Consider the following 19,604-nt stretch of genomic DNA (forward strand, 5'->3'; position numbering starts at 1 on the left):
TGTTTAGAAGCTCTGCTGGGGAGACTTGGGCAACTCTAGAGGGAAGAGGGTGGTGGATGGTGAGAGCTCCCCCTTCTCTTTCCAAATGCTTATCTCTGGTCATTCCTCTGCATGCTGCCTGCTCTGCAACCCATCTGGATTTTCCTGTCACTAAAGTGCCCATTCATTAGTATTCTGTCTCTTTGCCCTCTACGTAAAATGCTAATTGTTCCAGATTCAGTTCAAGCACCAAGTGCTCTAGGAAATCTTTCCTAACCACCCTCACTGGGGTAGATGGTCTTTCTCTGTGTTTTCAAACGTACTATGATGTAGTTAAATCTGTGGCAGTGTGTCTTACCCACTGGAATTTATTCATGCCAGGAACTTTGCTTTTTACTTTAGCATCCTGCATAATCCCTGGCAAGTATTAGAGGATTCATTAAATGCTAGCTAAAGAAATAAATGAGGATTTGCTATTCCATAGTTCAAAGTTGTTTGTGTTCTGTGACAAGGCAGACTCTTGTACAGATCTTCTAAAAAGTATGCCTTAGAATAGATTCAAATTCTTCAGGCACATTTCAGAGAGAGCATAAGCCTCTGGGTTTCCTCCATGAATACAAAAAACTTTCTAAAGTAAAAGAAATGTTCATTCATTTAATACGACAATGTGTGGTTCAGAAAAGTCTTTTAAATAGAACTGCTTCTGAAAATCATGAGTATATAATATTCTTTCCCCTTAGATTGCCAATGTAATTAGGATTACAGAAAGCAACTGCATTGCAAACAATAAGACATCATCATGAGGAAGTAAGGAGAAAGGCAAGAACACTGGAAGTCAAGGAATACATAATACTGCAACATGATAAGCAGCAAATGTAAAGAGAGACCTAATAGCGAAACAAAACTGTCCAGGCAAAAGAGAGGGAAGAGCTTGTTGGGATGGAATTATATAGTTTGAATGAAATTTATGGTTTTATAAGACCACAAAGAAAACAGTAGAAAACATGTGACTAGAGTCTAAAAAGAATACAACCTCAGTTTTTTGCTCCTAGGAGGTTGCTATCAGTGCTTCCAAAAATCATGTGTGCCTGGCTTGCTCTAAGCAGGCCCAGGTTGGGGGCGAGGAGGATGCTATCTGGGGCTCCTAACTGTTTTAGCCATCATACTTTGTGAATGAAGATGCCTGCCTAGTCAGCAGGGTCATGTAAACTTGAGATGTTTACATTATTCAATTATCTCAGCCTCCCTCTCTCTACTCAATCCCCTCACTTGTTTCAGGGACAGTACATGATTTTCATGATCAAAATCAGAAGTTAGAGAGGAAAATTTGAGTCTAAGCTAAGTCTGAGCAAGTATCTCTGAGTATTTAGTATTGTCCTCCTTGGCCCCTGCAGCATCTTCTTATTTCTATGGTCATGATTGGAATGCTTGGAACTGCCTCTGTCTCTGTGATGCATTGAACTTAACCTGGGCAACTACTATCCATCTGCTGGCCACAGAACTGGAAGGCGGGGATACAAAGTTGAGCAAGACATAGACCTTGCCCTCCTCAACTTAATGTTGAGTGGGTCTCCAAGACTTGTGCCTGGCTCGATGGCTGGTGCTGTACTAAGTACTTAACTGCATTATGTCAACTTAAAACTCTAAGAATTTTCCACCTTTGACATTTGGGTCAAGTAAAGCTCAGGAGGTTGAGTTGCCTGTTCAAGGTCACAGAACTAGTAAGAACAAGGTTACTGCTGATGCCAAGGTTCACATTTTTACCATTCCACTCACGGTGCTGCATCACAGAGTGAATCCCTGGCAGGCAACCTTGTAAACATTAAGGAGAATGTTTAGGCTGTCTATGGTTTGACTTCCTACTCTGCCCTGTATGCTCTGACATTCTCACACAAATGAATCCAAGGCCACATCAGTCATTTATCCATCCATCTCTGTCCTTGTCTTTCGAGGGGGATCCCATGCTTGGAATACATCTACCTTTCAACCTGGGCACCTGCATTCTCTCATAGGTCCCCTCTGGGAATCAGGCCATGACTAATATGAGTTACCCACCTCCAATAATTGTAATGTTTTCCCTTTTATCACAAATTTTAGGGGCCATCTGCTTACTTTACCTCATTTGTAGGATATATGCATCAGTCTCATTAAAGTCTGTTAGTTTTGCTTTACAAGGTATATTTTCAAGCAAATTATATATATATATATATAATATATAATATATTCCCAAGGTATATCATGAGCAAAAAGCCACCCAATTAGCCTTTGAGAAGGGGAGAGATGAGGCCATTATCTAGTTATTTGCAGAGAGCAAGGAAGCTCAGAGTTCAATAATCCTAGACCCCAGGAAAAACATGTGGGTGCTGAAAATTGAGGAAAATGTCTCAGAGTAGGTATCAGACTATGAATTCAAAAGGTCTTTTAATTCTCCAATTTTTAAGATTTACATTTCATATACTAAGGGCTTTAACTACAGGATGAGGGGGATGAGGAGAGACTGAGGGATAGGGGAGTTCTTGTTGGCAGGTAGAAGAGTGAAATCTGATTTCATGCTTAGTTCTCACATAGGCTAGCCCAAACCTTCTGTGTCTCACTCTCTAAACACAGCTGGGAGTAAGTCCAGAGCAACTCAGTGTCTAGACAAGGGCCAGAAAGCATCTTCTAAAAGGGCCAGGTAGTAAATATTTTATGCTTTGTGGGTTGTATGGTCTCTGCTGAAACTACTCAAGTCAGCCACTGTAGCATGGGAGCAGCCATAGGACAATAAATGAATGAGTGTAACTACATGTCAGTAAAACTTTATTTATAAAAACAAGCCCCTTGGCTTAGATTTGGATCCCCTGGCTATAGTTTTCTGAACCCTGGTTTAGATAAGAAGAGCTATGAAAAAATACCTTGAAGCCAGGAATAAATGAAAGCCTATGAACTCACCTGGGGAAGAAGCAGAAGACCTTGGTGGCCTCTTACATGCTTACAAAAAACTATATGACTTGTGTGTTTCCTACTAGAAAGGAGTGTCTGGGCAAATCATTCGAGAGTTAAATTAGGACCTTTAAGCTATATTTAATGATTAAAATAATAACATTAGGCAGCATTTTTTAGTATAATCCTATGAGAAGGGTACTATTGCCATCCACATTTTGCAGATAAAGAAACTGAGGCACACTTGCCTGATGTTAAATATACAGTAATTGTAGAATTAGGATATAGACCAGCTTGGCTCCAGCTTTGAGCTCTTAATTGTAAGGTTCCTCTACTGTCTTAATATTAAGATCTTAATAGTTTAACACAAAATAACAACAACGAAAAAGACACTTTGATGTGATACAGCTCTTTACTCACATGTGCCTGGCATATGGTAAGTGTTCAATAAACTTTTGCTAAGTTTATTTTGCTAAGTTTATCCTGTTCTTACTATGCTCCTCTTCCTTGAGAGAGGTCTGAAGTTTCACGCAAGAAGTAGTTAAGAAGTTCCATTAATTTTTCAAAGGATTACCTTAGAAGGAAAAGGGAGTGCTGAAGTGACTGATTCATCTATTCTTTCAATGAATAGTCATTAAACACCTATGATGAGCCCTTTGGAGGACCAGCAAAAGGCCGAGGAGTAAGTTACATACTCATTTGCTTCTTTTCTTCATGAGGGTAAATTGCATCCCTGGGACTAACACAGCAGCAAGGAGCAAAAGACCCCTAAGTTTAGTCTCTTTTGATGCTGTTGGTTACGAAGAGGCTAGGAGTCTAACAAACCTATTGCACAAAACTGACATGGCCCAGCAGTACCACTAGAGGGTGTAAAAGATTCATCACAAACCTAAACTGGTACCTCCTCTTGAAACTGAAGCCTGCTCATACAATTTTCTGAGCATGAAGAACTAACTAAAAAGTGAAACTCTGGGTAGACGACATCTATATATACACACGAACACATGTGCACTTATAAGGAAATGTAGGTGCATTTGTTGTACTGCAATGAGTTTTAAAATCTTACAAAAGTCTTATTCCAATCCTCTAAATTAGGGTAAAAATATTGCATATGAATATGCAGAGATAAGAACGATGAGAAAACAGAAGCAGCAGTGCCTGCTGCCATCACCAAACAGATGGACGGACCCAGCCAGCAGCCAAACCATGTGCAGGGTGGAGAAGGCTCAGCCAACTGTGAACTGAAGAGGCAGTTTGATTGACTGTCAAGACAGCAATACTTCCCAAGCTTGGCTGCTCTTTGGAATCACCCAGGGAGCTTTCAAAAATGTCTGGGTCCTACCTCCAGAAATTCTGTTTTAATTATTCCAGGGGGTGGTCCAAAGATTTTATAAAACTTTGCAGATAATGCTAATGTGCGGCCAAGGTTGAGAGCCACTGGTGTAGAGACAGGATTGGGGTGGCGGTGGCATGTGGTGGTGGAGTGTGTTGTGGGTGGAACAATCCTTGCTCTCAGGCAAAGAAGTGATCATGATTCATGCCACTTTCATAAATCTTCTCAGTCACACATGTCAGACCCATAGGAACGGTGTTAGAGTGCCTTGGTGTCAGACCTCTAATCAGAACCCAAATGCCTCCCTTTCCTTGAGTGAGGTCTGAAATTTCATGTAAGAAGTAGTTAAGAAGTTCTATTAATTTTTCAAAAGATGACCTTGGAAGGGAAAGGAAGTGCTAAAATGACTGATTCATTCATTCTTTCAATGAATATTCATTGAGCACCTATGACGTTGTGCTGAGTACTGTGCTAGGCTCCGAACCGTTAACTACTGGGAGCTGGCAGAGTTAAAGAAGCCTCCTACGTGATGACAGTGATCATTTGGTCACCAGTCTCTTCCTCTCTGCTATCATGGTGCAAGACAATGGTTTCTGCGACTGTAAGCTCTGTCTGATAGGATTTGAGAGTTTCATTTGTCCAGAGCTTGGAGTTCTCTAGATGAGCTCCATGTGGCTGCCTCCCCCAGTGATGCCTCATGAGTGGGACTTAAGAATCCATCCATTCATTCATTCATCAAACATTTATTGAGTGCCTACTATATGTCAGCTTCTGTGCTAGATGCCAGGGATACAGTGATGAAAAATCAAATCCTATTGCTGGGGCACTTCCAGTCTAGTAAGGCAGACAGACAAGTAGGCAGACAGTTAAAATTCCCTTTGTGAATGCAAGGTGGTGGGAAGCCCAGATTCATATGGGAATTCAGAAGAGGAATGTTTAACCCAGACTGGTAGAGGTAATCAGAGATGATTTCTGGAGAGGATGACAGTCCTTTACCTACTCTGCAACCGAGTCTCTGGGAATATTATTGAGTTTCTGAAGGCTGCTGATTGCATATCTTACGTTTATGGGGTGGATGTGGGTTTCTCTCCCTTAACCCCTTGCTTTATATTGGTTATTTGGGTTAATTTACACTATTGACATGCATTCCACATCTCTCTATTATGGTTTGAATGTCCCCTCCAAAATTCATGTTGAAATTTTATGTTCAATGTGGCAGTATTGAGGAGTGGAACTTTTAAGAGGTGATTGGATCATGAGGGCTCTGGCTGTATGAATGAATTATAAATTAATGGGTTAATGGATTAAGCTATCATGAGAGGGGAACTGGTGGCTTTATAAGAAGTGGAAGAGAGACCTAAGCTAGTATTTCGCATGCTCAGTCCCCTTGCTGTGTGATGCCCTGTGCTGCCTCAGGATGCCACAAGAGTCCCCACCAGCAAGAAGGCCCTCACCAGATGCACCTCCCCCACCTTGGACCTCCCAACCTCTATAATTGTAAGAAATAAATTCATTTTCCTTATAAATTACTCAGTTTTAGGTATTGTTATAAACATCAGAAAACAGACTGAAACACTCCGTCTTCCAGTTTGGAAAATTCTGTCTTCTGATTTCTGACTCTCCATGAGAAATACGGCATCTGTCTTAAAAGCACGAACCCCAAGGATTATCCTTCAGGTGACCCAGAGCCTTTTGATCACAGAATTTCCCCTGAGGTAGCCCTCTCTCGAAATTGATTGTGGAATAAATCCAGCAGACAACTAGGGCTTCAGGGCTTGATAATTTGCATCGTTATTGAAAGCATATATGTTAGTTATTTAGAATACTTTTTAACATTGTTTTCCTGCTAATACATAAACATAATTCAGCAATACAGATCTGCATTTGTGTATACAGTATTTAAACTCTTGACAGTTTTATAACCTGCAAAGCAAGTCATAAAATTATATATCTAAGATTCCTCTATTCTTCTTTCATCTCAGATTGTGTTACTAGACAAAACCAAGGAACCTCAGGAGTCCCTGAACGCACTGATCTGTCCCATTTTCTTGGTTTTAACTCTGAATAGAGAAATGTAAATTAACTCCACGTGTGTACATTCTGTCTGATGTTCTTACTGTAGGGGCAAGCAGATACCACATTTGGCTCCTTTAGTACATTCAGATGTTCTGTGGCCACACTGTTTCCACCACTGAGAGTAGACTTGTTCTCCTCATGCTTGCCATTCTTGTCCTTTATATGCAGGATCTAGTAGACTCTTCCGCAGAGGTTTTTTTTTTTTTAAAGTTTGTGGAGACGGGGTCTTGCTGTGTTTCCCAGGCTGGTTTCAAACTCCTGGGCTCAAGCCATCCTCCCACCTAAGCCTCCCAAAGTATTGAAATTATAGGCATGACCCGCTGCACCTGCCCCCAACTACAGATTTTGTTGGATTTTCTTTAAGGATGTAAGAGTAGTAACTTCCAGATCTGAGCAAGTCTTTCCTGCCAGGATTTTTTTTTCTTCCTTTTTTCTTTTTCTTTTTTTTTTTTAACCTTGGAAAAGTGTTTGTTTGTTTGTTTGTTTGTTTGTTTGTCTTAGTTTTTCCTGCCAGGAATTTGTAAGCATTGATACGGCCACTAAATTTGGGGATTTGTTTTCCTAGGAGTATAAAATCTTGCATAAATTTTAAAGTGTGAAATGAATAAGAAAATAAATAAGTTGACTATACATGTTGACTGCTTTTAAATATTTTTAGCATAGAATAGGAGATAATATTATTAGCAAAGAATAGAAGACTCAGTTTAAATTATAGCTAAATAAAAGGTTTAATATCTCAGATGCTATAAAGTAAGTGTATCTTCAGTGAAAACACTAACACAGCCTCAGAGCAAATGTAGCCACAAGTAATTACCTTCAAAACAAAAATAAGCAAAAAGAACATTCTAAGGAGTATATTAGTGGATTTTAAAGATATGTGCTAAATAATCCATAAAATGTTCTTTTAGCAGCATCCTTTACTGTAATGTGTCATAGATTGGCTGTCAAGAATGTCTTAATAGTGACTTGCAAACAAAGACTCATCACCTCTGCTAAAATAGCAGAGATGCCATCAGCAAAATTAAGAACTGGTGATGATTAAACAGCTTGTAGATTTGACGAAACCCACAATGGCAAACATGTGCCTCTTCTTTACTTGTGGCGTATTCTTGCCTGAAATATGAAGTGAGGTGTAAGAAGGATTCACAGCTGAGACTGCATTTTAGGGATGGTCAAGAGAATGGTCCCACACATGCCTTTCAGAACAGGAAGAACACAGGGGCAAAAAAAAACTGAAAAACTTTATCACCCAACCCAGGGTAACAGTGAGGCCTGATTTGCATACCCACCTCAGAAACTCTGAAATGTCATTAGTGGTTCTTCAGTTCACCGATCAGATCTGAGCTATTTTAGAAGAGTTGATGAGCCTTTGCTAGTTACAAAGAAATTCTTGACACTTCATCTATGTTCGTATCAGAGAGAAAGATTCTTGTAATTTAAAAAAGTGTTCTATTTACCATCTGGCTTCAAACCCTTTTCTTTCTAATGAAATTTTCTCTGTAGTCATGGATGACCTCGTTGCCACTTTCAGAGGACCTTCCCACTTTTTATCTTCTTGACCTCTTAGCGGCATTTAACAGAGTTGACATCTGCCTCCTGCTTGAAACGCTTTCCTCCTCTGGCTCCTCTTCTGTCACACTCTCCTGGTTTTCCATCTGTCTGGATGCTTTGAATCTGTCACCTTCAGAGCAGTCTTCCTTTTGCAGCTCCTGTTTGTGAGCCTTAGACTTCTGTGTTGACCATCTTCTCTTTTTAGTCCCTGGGGTGAGACTTCTGCAAACCATTTATCTCTGTGCCGACAGCTACCAAATTTGTCCAAATTTCAGATTGTTCTCCTGGGTGTCAGATCCAGAGATCCACCTACTGCTGAGCCCTATTGTGACTGCTTGAACTCAACACACAATAATGCACCATCTCCCCTCAAGCCAGCCTCTGTCTCACCATCCTCCAGATGTGCCGTCCTTGATTCCTCCTGTTCTTTCCCTCCATCCTCTCCAATACATAAATATCCAGATCCTATCTGAAATCCATCCTTCATTGTTCTCCATCATGACTGCCCAGCTCAGGCTCCAGCAGATCCAGGTATTGTAACAATACTTCTCTCTTTCCAGTACATTCCTTACATTGCAATCAGAGTCATCTTCCCAAGTTTTCAAATGAAGCACTGTATTAGTCTGTTCTTGCACTGCTATAAAGAAAAACCTGAGACTAGAAAATTTATAAATAAAAGAGGTTTAGTTGGCTTACAGATTTGCAGGCTGTGCAGGAAGCATGGTTGGGGAGGCCTCAGGAAACTTACAATCATGGCGGAAGGCAAAGGGGAAGCAGCCTTCTTATGTGGCTGGAGCAGAATGAAGAGACAGAAGGGAGGTGCTACACCCTTTTAAACCACGAATCTCATGAGAACTCACTTGCTATTATGAGAACAGCAAGGGGGAAATCCGCCACCATGATCCAATCACTTCCCGCCAGGCTCTTCTTCTGACATTGTGGATTACAGTTCTCCATGATTTGGACAAGGACACAGATCCAAACCATATGAAGCCCTGATCTGATAAATTCATTTCTGTACTTAGAATCTTTCCACATTCCTGCTCATTTTTATGGTTCCTGCTCCTCTCTTCAGCCTTACTCTCCTCATCCTTGTTCTCCACCTTCAGCCATCACCCGTACTTTCTAATGCCACCTTCATTTCTGCTTCTTTGCAACTGCAGTTCTCTCTGCCAGCCTCGACCACCCTCCTTAGTAACCTGGCTAGTTCGTACATATCTACCAGATTTCCTCTTTTCCTTCTTTAGAAAGTCTACCCAAATGCCACCTTCCCCAGAAGTGCTGAAATAGGTTGGCCCAAACCATTCTGGACTTCTGTCATTGTAGTAATATGCTTCTCTGCATTGTAATAGACCCTACTTTTCTGGTGGCTCCTCACACTCTAAGCAGGGATCCATCTTTCTTGTTAACATTTATCTCTGCCGGGCGCGGTGGCTCACGCCTGTAATCCCAGCACTTTGGGAGGCTGAGGCGGGTGGATCACGAGGTCAAGAGATCGAGACCATCCTGGTCAACATGGTGAAACCCCGTCTCTACTAAAAATACAAAAAAATTAGCTGGGCATGGTGGTGCGTGCCTGTGATCCCAGCCACTCAGGAGGCTGAGGCAGGAGAATTGCCTGAACCCAGGAGGCAGAGGTTGCGGTGAGCTGAGATCGCGCCATTGCACTCCAGCCTGGGTAACAAGAGCGAAACTCCATCTCAAAACAAACAAACAAACAAACAAACAAAAACCCATTTATCTCTGTGCCTGGTGCACAGTTGAAGCTCAAGACCTATTTTTCAAATGCATGCACTGAACCCCTGGGAAGAGCTTTAAAGAGTCTGTAGTCAGGCTTTGGCAAGGGCCAGGGAGGGAGAGAGAAGAGTTAACTTATCCGTTTCATTGTCCTGTTGCTTCTTCAGAGGGTGCATGGGAAGGTAGCAAGCTCACCCTGAGGAGAAAAGAGGTGAAATCTACTTGGAACATTGACTCATGGTTGCTCTTCATGGGTGAAAAAATTGCTCTTCCAGCTCTGAGTTATTTCTCAGCCCAGGTGGTGGGAAGGTAACTTCAAGGGGATAATGGCAGGTGCTGCCAGGTGAAGGAGATGCAAGCCAGTGAGGCTGTATATGTTTTGGAGGATGGGAGCACCCTTCAGAAGAGGGAACAAAGTGCTTCTCATGTGACTCATCATGGGAGCGAGTGGAACTCAGAAAGGAAAAGGATAAGCCAGAGCAGAGGATGGGCAGTGGAGGCAGCATGTTGGAAGGCATTAGGAGTCCAGACACCTCAAGGGTAATAATGTTAGCATTTACATAATGATGACTGTGTATACTGTTCTAAGTAGTTTGCAAATGTTTATTCATTTATTCATTCCTTACTACAACCCTATGAGGTCAATACCATTACCATCCCCATTTTGCCAATGAGGAAACAGAGGCTTAAAGAGGGAATGTGACTTGCTCAAGGGTGTACAGAGGCTGTCCTGTTTCTTGGACTACCTCTCCCTAGCAGCTTTAGGAAGGGTGGGGGGAGGGGATAGAATTAGGTGATGATGCCTGTGTAAAGCCCGGCTGTAGCTTCAACTAAAGACTTGTTTGAGTTTTCACCCTGGACCTTACTTATTTTCCATTTTATTCTCTGAAAGGCTAGTCTGGCCTGGGAAAGAAAAGGTTGCATAAAGTGAAACATAGCAGGCATGACCATTATTGCATGGAGATAGTAAGAGACGTTAAGAGCAAGACACAATCGACAGCTTCTTGGTCATTTCTCTTGAAAATAATGAGTAATATGCATCAATGGTTTTGTTGATATCCACAAGAAGAACAGGTTGCACAGCATTTTGATTTGGTTCTTGACAACTGACAGAAAACATGGTGTATAAAACAAATTGACAGGAAAACAACGGTTACTGAGGATCTTGTTACGAGTAGCCTTAAAAGTATGGTTTGCAGAGCTGCTTCACCAACTGTTGGGTACCAATCCATGCAGAGATTAGTGCTTAGAAACTTTTAATAGTAATTTGACAGGATAATTTTATATCTGTTGAAATAGTTTTACAAATTGAAAAAAAAAAAGTAGCCTTGATCCTAGATGTAGTAATTCTATGAAAACAATACTGGTAAGAAGCAGGTAAGCTTTGTATTACACCGTCTTTTTTTTTTGTTGTTGTTGTTGTTATATTTCTTCTTTGTATTACACCGTTTTAACAAAGGTTTTTCCTCAAATGCTGAATCCTTTACACAGTACTCATATGTTGTGTCAGTATGCATATCTGATAAATTACCTGCCAGTTCAGTACAGAACTACAATTTCTGTTATATTTAAAAAAGTTACTATTTGGGGGCTCTTGCATAAATATGCAGCTGCGTATGACTTTCAAATATTTATTTTAGTATCAGTCTTTTTTTTTTTTTTCCTTTAGAGACAGGGTTTTACCATGTTGCCCTGGCTGGTCTTGAACTCCTGAGCTCAAGTGATCCACCGATTTGGCCTCCCAAACTGCTGAATTTACAGGCATAAGCCACCATGCCTGGCCTGTTATTTTAAATTAAAGAAACATATATTAATTTTTGTGTAAAATTTTGCCCAAGATTCATGTATCTGTAATGACTACAATGCCAAGTACTAGCATGAACGATAATTGTTACCTTCAGATATTCCCAATTAGCCAGATGCTTGACATTTTGAAGGAACACATCTAGGTAATTTATGGGCTATATTTTTCAGTCAGTGATAGAAAAACGGGTAACCTACTATGAAATAGGTGTAAGTGAGTGTGTAGAATCCTCTACAGTTTATCCATTTGTTCACTTACTGTCCTGCTAATTTTCTCTCTCCATTTAGGAACTAATTTCTAAGAATGAATGAAAAGAAACTTAACATTGAACGGAATCACTAAAATATGGACATTTTGTTAAAGTACAGTCTTCACTCCCAGAGGTGAGTTTGGAAACATATTTCCAGCAAACTTTTGCATTTCCATGAAATAATATTCTGGGAAAAATCTGTGATAATTCGGGAGGAAATACACAAAACTAAGTTTTCTTCTGAGTGGAAGACATATTTTGGAAAAAGTCTAAAAATAGTCATTCTTTACTATGTACTATAAACAGTGACATTATTTACCTTTAGAAAAGTGTCAGAATGCATTTGGGCAATAGCATCCAGACAAGTTCAGAGTATCTTTAATCACCTCTAGAAAATGGCAGATTTTTTTTTTCTTAAAATATATATTTTATTGCGTTTTAGGTTTTTGGGTACATGTGAAGAACATGCAACATTGTTGCATAAGTACATACATGGCAATGTGGTTTGCTGCCTTCCTCCCCATCACCTATATCTGACATTTCTCCCCATGTTATCCCTCCCCAGCTCCCTAATCCCCACTGTCCCTCCCCTAGTTCCTCCCACCATAGACACCAGTGTGTGGCTCCCCTCCCTGTGTCCATGTGTTCTCATTGTTCAACACCTGCCTATGAGTGAGAACATGCGGTGTTTGATTTTCTGTTCTTGTGTCAGTTTGCTGAGAATGATGGTTTCCAGCTTCATCCATGTCCCTACAAAGGACATGAATTCATCGTTTTTTATGGCTGCATAGTATTCCATGGTGTATATGTGCCACATTTTCCCTGTCCAGTCTATCACTGATGGGCATTTGGGTTGGTTCCAAGTCTTTGCTATTGTAAACTGTGCTGCAATGAACATATGTGTGCATGTGTCCTTATAACAGAATGATTTATAATCCTTTGGATATACACCCAGTAATGGGATTGCTGGGTCAAATGGAATTTCTATTTCTAGGTCCTTGAGGAATCACCACACTGTCTTCCACAGTGGTTGAACTAATTTACATTCCCACCAACAGTGTAAAAGTGTTCCTATTTCTCCACATCCTCTCCAGCATCTGTTATCTCCAGATTTTTTAATGATTGCCATTCTAACTGGCGTGAGATGGTATCTCAATGTAGTTTTGATTTGCATTTCTCTAACGACCAGTGATGATGAGCATTTTTTTATATGTTTGTTGGCCTCATATATGTCTTATTTTGAGATGTGTCTGTTCACATCCTTTGCCCACTTTTGAATGGGCTTGTTTTTCTCTTGTAAATCTGTTTTAGTTTTTTGTATTTTCTGGATATTAGCCCTTTGTCAGATGGGTAGATTGCAAAAATTTTTTCTCATTCTGTTGGTTACTGGTTCACTCTAATTGTTTCTTTTGCTGTGCAGAAACTCTGGAGTTTGATTAGGTCCCATTTGTCTATTTTGGCTTTTGTTGCCAACGCTTTTGGTATTTTATTCATGAAGTCCTTGCCTATGCCTATGTCCTGAATGGTTTTGCCTAGGTTTTCTTCTAAGGTTTTTATGGTGTTAGGCCTTATGTTTAAGTCTTTAATCCATCTGGAGTTAATTTTAGTGTAAGCTGACAGGAAGGGGTCCAGTTTCTGCTTTCTGCACATGGCTAGCCAGTTTCCCCAACACCATTTATTAAACAGGGAATCCTTTTCCTATTGCTTGTTTTTGTCAGGTTTGTCAAAGATCAGATGGTTGTAGAAAATGGCAGGTGTTTAATAAATATTGATAGCTGAAATTAAGAACTCTTACTTTGCTCTTTGTGAAGGTAGTAATATTATTTTCCATACTGTCATCCTTGCAATGGAATGCATATTTTTTGTTACCCATTTTAATTTGGCTCTTAGGAAAACCTACTATTGCAACAGTTACTGAAATACAAAAGGCATATTTAAGTATCATATTAAATATTCTAACAATTAAAAAATAAGAAAAATGTCAAAACGAAATTACTATTTTAGAGATGAATAATAGATGTTTCACACTTGCAATCAGTAATATACATATATATACTTCTTTAGGGGAGCTGCAAGAGGTGGGCATGTTCTGGCAAAAAACCTTTCCAGCAACTGATGTTGAACTTATTAACATCATTAAACTCCTTAGGAAAAGAACCCTTCTGCATAAAATTTAGGACTTATACCTGAAAACTTCTTCTTAGAACTGCTAATTGTATTGGTTGGTTTTAAAATTACTTATCTTTGGAAATGAAGTCTACCATGAGTAAAAAATTTTCAGTTAGGTTATTAAGCTGTTGAGTGTATCTATTAGGTTTTTATAGAATCTGTTTATTTTCTTAAAAAAAATTTTTTTTTTGAAACAGAGTCTCTTCTGTTGCCCAGGCTGGAGTGCAGTGGCATGATCTCGGCTCATCGCAACCTCTGCCTCCTGGGTTCAAGCGACAGGATCTGTTAATTTTAAATGAAATTTAGAAGTGATGAAAAACCACTAAGCAGAATCAGGATATGGAGGAGAAAAGCATCCCCCTTAGGTATCACAATGCAGCAAGCTGAAAACTTCAGGAATCCACCAAAAGATAGATATATAAATAGTAAAATTCCATTAAAAATAAGAACCAAGAAATAATTAGCAAGGGAATTCTGCAAAGGACTTCACCAAAATCAGTCGAGTTTCAAGAAGAATAACAAAGAAAATCTTAAGCCGTTGCTAAAGTGCTTAGCTAGCAGAATTTCATTTTCTTTTTCATATTTCATTTTCTTTCTTGAAGCTCAGGATCCTTTTTATAGGTTGTAAAGCAAAAGCAGAAAGCTTCAGAAGGTCTTGGGAAATGACATAAACTGGGTTAAGTATGACTTTTAGGAAGCCTAATCTGCTTTCACTAGATAAGATTTTCCATACTTGTTGCAAGTCAGATTAATTTGTGGACTGAATTGCCCCACCTTTACTTTAGGGTCTTTTATGTATATATTCAACGCATGTGAAAAATTTCCAGGGGACTTCTAGACCAGTAATGTTCAATAGTACTTTCTGTGACAAGGGAAATGTTCTGTTTCTTTGTCTGATGAAGTAGCCACTGGCCACCTGTGGCTACTGAACACTTGAAATATGAATGGTGTGACTGATCAACTAAATTTTAAAATGTATTTTACTTTAATTAATCAAAATTTAAATAGCCTCAATAGTCTCAAGTAGCCAGTGGCTATCATATTGGACAGTGCAGTTCTAAATCCTCTCTGTCCCTTTAACTGAAGGCTTTAGACATCTTTGCACTATATATTCTGGGTTATCTGGGCTTATAATCACCAAAGCTTCTAGGTTCACTCGAGATAGGGTGACCATATAATTGATTGTCCAAACTAGGACACTTTGAGAAAGATGGGGAGCATTATTAACATTTGTGATGAGACCAGAGGCATAATCTGGGACTGTCCAGGCCAAACAGGAAAGTATAATCTCTCCACACATAGGGTTTGCGACTTGAGAGTTCCATTGAGAAGTAACTGGACTTCACTTTTTTTTTAGGCTGTTGCTACAGATAGTGTCTAAGCATCTTCTGGAGTTTTAACATACCATGATTTTCTTTGACCCTGCAAATATTTATGAAAATCTTTAGAATTCATTTCTGCTTTCCCAGTGACTCTCAACTATAGAGTAAAGCAATGTCTAACATGATGCCAAATGACTAACTAAAAATAGAAGTGATCAATCCTACTGATATTTAAGATTAGACCAAGCATCTGAATAGCTAGATTGGTTTGGATATTTTATTTTTTGTAGACAGAGTCTTGCTCTTTTGCCGAGGCTGGAGTTCAGGGGCTTGATCTCAGCTCACTGCAACCTCTACCTCCTGGGCTCAAGTGATTCTCCTGCTTCAGCCTCCCAAGCAGCTGGGATTACGGGTGCCCCCCACCATGCCCAGCTAATTTTTGTATTTTTAGTAGAGACGGGGTTTTGCCATGTTGGCCAGGCTGATCTCAAACTCCTGGCCTCAAGTGATCCACCCCTCTTGGCCTCCCAAAGTGCTGGGATTACAGGCATGAGCCAGTGCACCTGGCCTGGTTTGGATACTTAAACTTACTTTCAGTTTTTCACCAACAGGCAGAGGTATTTTTTTTTTTTGCAATATAGTTACTCAGCATTCTCTGACAGATACAAATTCTCCCAAAAGGATTAAACTGGGCTAGCTGAGCATGCAGTAGTTCATCTAGTCCAGATCCAGATGTGTGTGTGTGTGTGTGTTGGGAAAGGCCATGGAAAATGTAAATTTAAGTTGCTGTGTGTACTCTCTTAGCTCTCTGCCATCAGTAGAGGAAGCAAATTAGAGGATCAGCTTTTAACAATTACATTTCAGAGAATAAGACTAAGTCACTGCAAAACACTTTAGGTTTCCCATTTTCAGAACTCAAGCCATTTAAAAATAGCCTACAAGGCCTTTTCTTTGATATACAATTCTGTACAGAATACAGATTTGTATATAAAATGAGCAAGTTATATTTATATTTGTATATAAAATTATATTTTATACATTATACATTATATTTGTATATAAAATATGAGCAAGTCATAAAAATAATTTAAAAATCAAATTGCATCAATAAACAAAATGTCCTTAAAGCAGCAAATAGACATGACAAGCCAAGACTTGTATAATCTCTCTAACATGACCTGGCTTTTCAAATCCCACCTACGTTTTATAACACTTTGTGTTGAACACAGCAGAGTTTTGTATTATGAAACAAGTATTTCACAATGTATAGGCCTATGAATGAACAGGAAAAGGGAAAGTGGTTATTTCAGGATATTTACCTGTAGAAAAATAACTTAGCAATATAGCAATTCAATTAATCAGAAGTATGTCTCTGAATCACTTTGTTCAAGATTTTCACCGACCTGATAGCTCGAATGACAGTTTTAAGTGGTGGGGTGAGGTCTTCCACTGATACATCACATTGGCATCCTTTTTCATCATATACATCATCAGTGCCAAGGGCTGTGTCAGCTGCAAGAGAATATTGCCAGTTAAATAACACCACCATCCGCAGTTTGAAACATGTTGCTGAATTTTTCTCGTGTAGAAATGGTGGGTTACTCACAGACTAAGCTGATAAACCCAGATATGTGTAAGGTCAGCTAATTGTCTTACCAATATTATTTTTTCTTCTTTTTCTACAGCCTCCTCAGTTTTATGTAATTTAATATGAATGCTTTTCTGAGCTGTTTTCTGTGGGGAAGATGAAGCTGTTGACACATTATCTTTCCAGTAGTGGTGATGGATTTGTGTTGATCCACCCATGCTCTTTTGCCCAGTTCTTGGAAACAGCCAGCTTTTAAATGGCAGCTGTCTGGAGTTACAGAAATAGTCTTTGGACTTGTAACTAACTAGCCTGTATATGTCAAGCTCACATCCCATGACATTGACCCTATTAGCCTTATGCCCTGAACAAGTAAGCTAAGCGGCAGGAGCTGAGAAAGTTGACTACTCATTAGTTACTGGATATAGGTGGCCAGGAAAGGGCTTGCGTTAGATCATACAGCCAAAGCTGAAAGCAGATTTTCAGACTGGATAAAAAAATCAGTTTTTTATAAATCAAGGAAATTTACTTCTGGGTTAATTGCAAATGTTTGGGGAAGGGAGCAAGGTTATAATAAATGCCAAATTATTATGAATTTGTAAAATAAATAAGGAATATGTTCATATCATTGCACTTTTGTTTTCAGTAACAATATTGGAATGAAGTTAAAATTCCTGTGATGGGGGATAGGTTTAATTAATATTGGTAGGTTTATATAATGGAATATTAGACAACTTTAAAAAATGATGTTGAAGATTAATGACTGGGAAATGTCATAAGGTATTGTTAAAGAAAAAAAATCTCTCTATATACATGAAATTAAGAATGATTTTATTGTTTTTCCTTGCCTGTATTTTCTAATATTTCTCTAGTGAACATGTATTACTTTAGTAATACAAAGTAAACAAAGTAATAAAAATACTCTCATGAAGGAGGAGTTACGTGGCCTCCAAATGCTTTTTTTTTGAGACAAAGTCTTGTTTTGTCACCCAGGCTGAAGTGCAGTAGTGTAATCTTGGCTCACTGTAACCTCCACCTATTGGGTTCAAGCAATTCTTATGCCTCAGCCCCTCAAGTAGCTGGGGTTACAGGCCTGCTCCACCACACTCAGCCAATTTTTGTATTTTTAGTAGAGGTGGGTTTTCACCATGTTGGCCAGGCTGGTCTTGAACTACTGGCCTCAAGTGATCCATCTGCCTTGGCCCCGCTAAGTGCTGGGATTACAGGGAAGAGCCATCACGCCCAGCCTCCAAATACCATTATATGGTCCAAGCCTCTCTAAATATTGACACACACTAGAGGACTAACACTACTTTGTATTGCCTTTGCATTGTGCAGTGTCCATTTGCTAAGTCATGAAAGGGAAATAATTTGCCATGGGCTGTCCTGGTTGAGCTCCAAATTTTGAAAGGCTATTAGAAGTCCATTCATTGAGGCAGTGCTTATATTTGGGATGCAGTTTGTGTGTCATTTATGTCAGTGAATATTTACCGTGTGTTTATGCAGTTTACTTTTTGCTGGAGTGCAGGTGGTGGTGGGGGAAGAGATACTGAGATATATGTAGACGCATGGATCTTCACAGCTCTTCTTCAGGGTCCCTTTGGCTTTCTTGCCCTGGAGCCTAGTGGGGGACAGATGAAACTACTACCTCACAATAATGATAATAATAGTGCTATTTCCCTAAATTTGTCTTCCTGTATTCATATATTGAAACTTAATCACCAGTGTGATAGTATTAAGATGTGGGAACTTTAGGAGGTGATTCATTTATGAGGGTGGAGCCCTCATGAATGGGATTAGCAACCTTATAGAAGGGCTGGAGTGAACTAGGTAGGCCCTCTTGCCCTCCTGTCCTTCTATGTGAGGGCATAGCATGGTCTCTTCTGGAGGACTCAGAAGCAAGGTGCCATCTTGAACTTCCAACCTTTAGAACTGTAAGAAATAAATTTCTAGTCTTTATAGGTTATCCAGTCTCAGGCATTTTGTTATAGTAGTGCAAATAGACTAAGACAAATAGCAACCACTTATTGAAATTTACGCCAGGTACTGGGGTGCAGCTTCCGCATATATTAGTTTTCATACTTAGAGCAACTTTGCAAGTTGTTGATGGTTTTATGACCAATTTTCAGATGCAGAAATTAAGGCTTGGAGAGGGTAAGTACCTCCCCTGAGGCCATCAAGGTGGCAAGTGGAGCTAGTAAGTTGCAGAGGATGAGATTAGAATCCAGTTTCCTGAGGCTCCAAAGCCCACACCCTTTGCACTGTATTACTCAATGTCAGAATAAGTTTGGGGTTAAATCGTGACATACAACATGTCAGGAGAGACAGGGCAAAGAGCTCACTACCTGTGCATGTTGCCTGATGTGTACAGCCTGTCCCTGTCAGATACATGTTTTCTCCAGAAAAGTTTGTCCCAGTTGGAATGGGAGTACATTGATTAACTCTGTGTTTGACAGTTGGCTCTGACTCAGTGATGTCACTTCAGGGTAGCCCAGTTTGCTGGATTGACCACCCACACAACACAGTCTTTTTAGCCCATAAACATCATGCCCAGGGTTAGATGACATTCTTTCCAGGAATTGTTCATGGTTTCTTTTTCTGATTTTTATTGTAAACTGCTCTTAGTTGCTGTAGTGGGATGAATACAGTCATCCCAAGATTTAGGTCCACATGGAATATCAGAATATGAACTCAGTGGGAATAAAGGTCTTGCAGATGTACTTAATGTAGGGTTTAAGATGAGATCACACTGGATTAGTGTGAACCCTAAATGCAGCAAAAACATCTTTATGAGACAGAAATGGCAAAGACATAGGGACACAGAGAAGATGGAAGCAGAGGCTGGAGTCATGCATCTACAAGCCAAGAACACCAGG

General features: G+C 39.7%; 1 protein-coding gene across 2 annotated transcripts in view; it reads right to left on the reverse strand.

Annotated features, from left to right (window-relative positions):
- The window catches only part of KCNQ5 (potassium voltage-gated channel subfamily Q member 5), a 584,724-nt gene that overhangs the window by 13,711 nt on the left and 551,409 nt on the right, over positions 1-19,604 (reverse strand). For both annotated transcript variants that reach the window (XM_012471828.3, XM_012471827.3), the window contains one exon: positions 16,547-16,655. In XM_012471828.3, coding sequence (XP_012327251.1) covers positions 16,547-16,655 — 109 coding nt within the window. The remainder of the gene's footprint in view (positions 1-16,546; positions 16,656-19,604) is intronic.

This window comes from Aotus nancymaae, unplaced genomic scaffold, assembly GCF_030222135.1.
Source record: "Aotus nancymaae isolate 86718 unplaced genomic scaffold, 86718_ANA_hifiasm-v0.15.2.pri h1tg000040l, whole genome shotgun sequence".
Taxonomy (NCBI): domain Eukaryota; kingdom Metazoa; phylum Chordata; class Mammalia; order Primates; family Aotidae; genus Aotus; species Aotus nancymaae.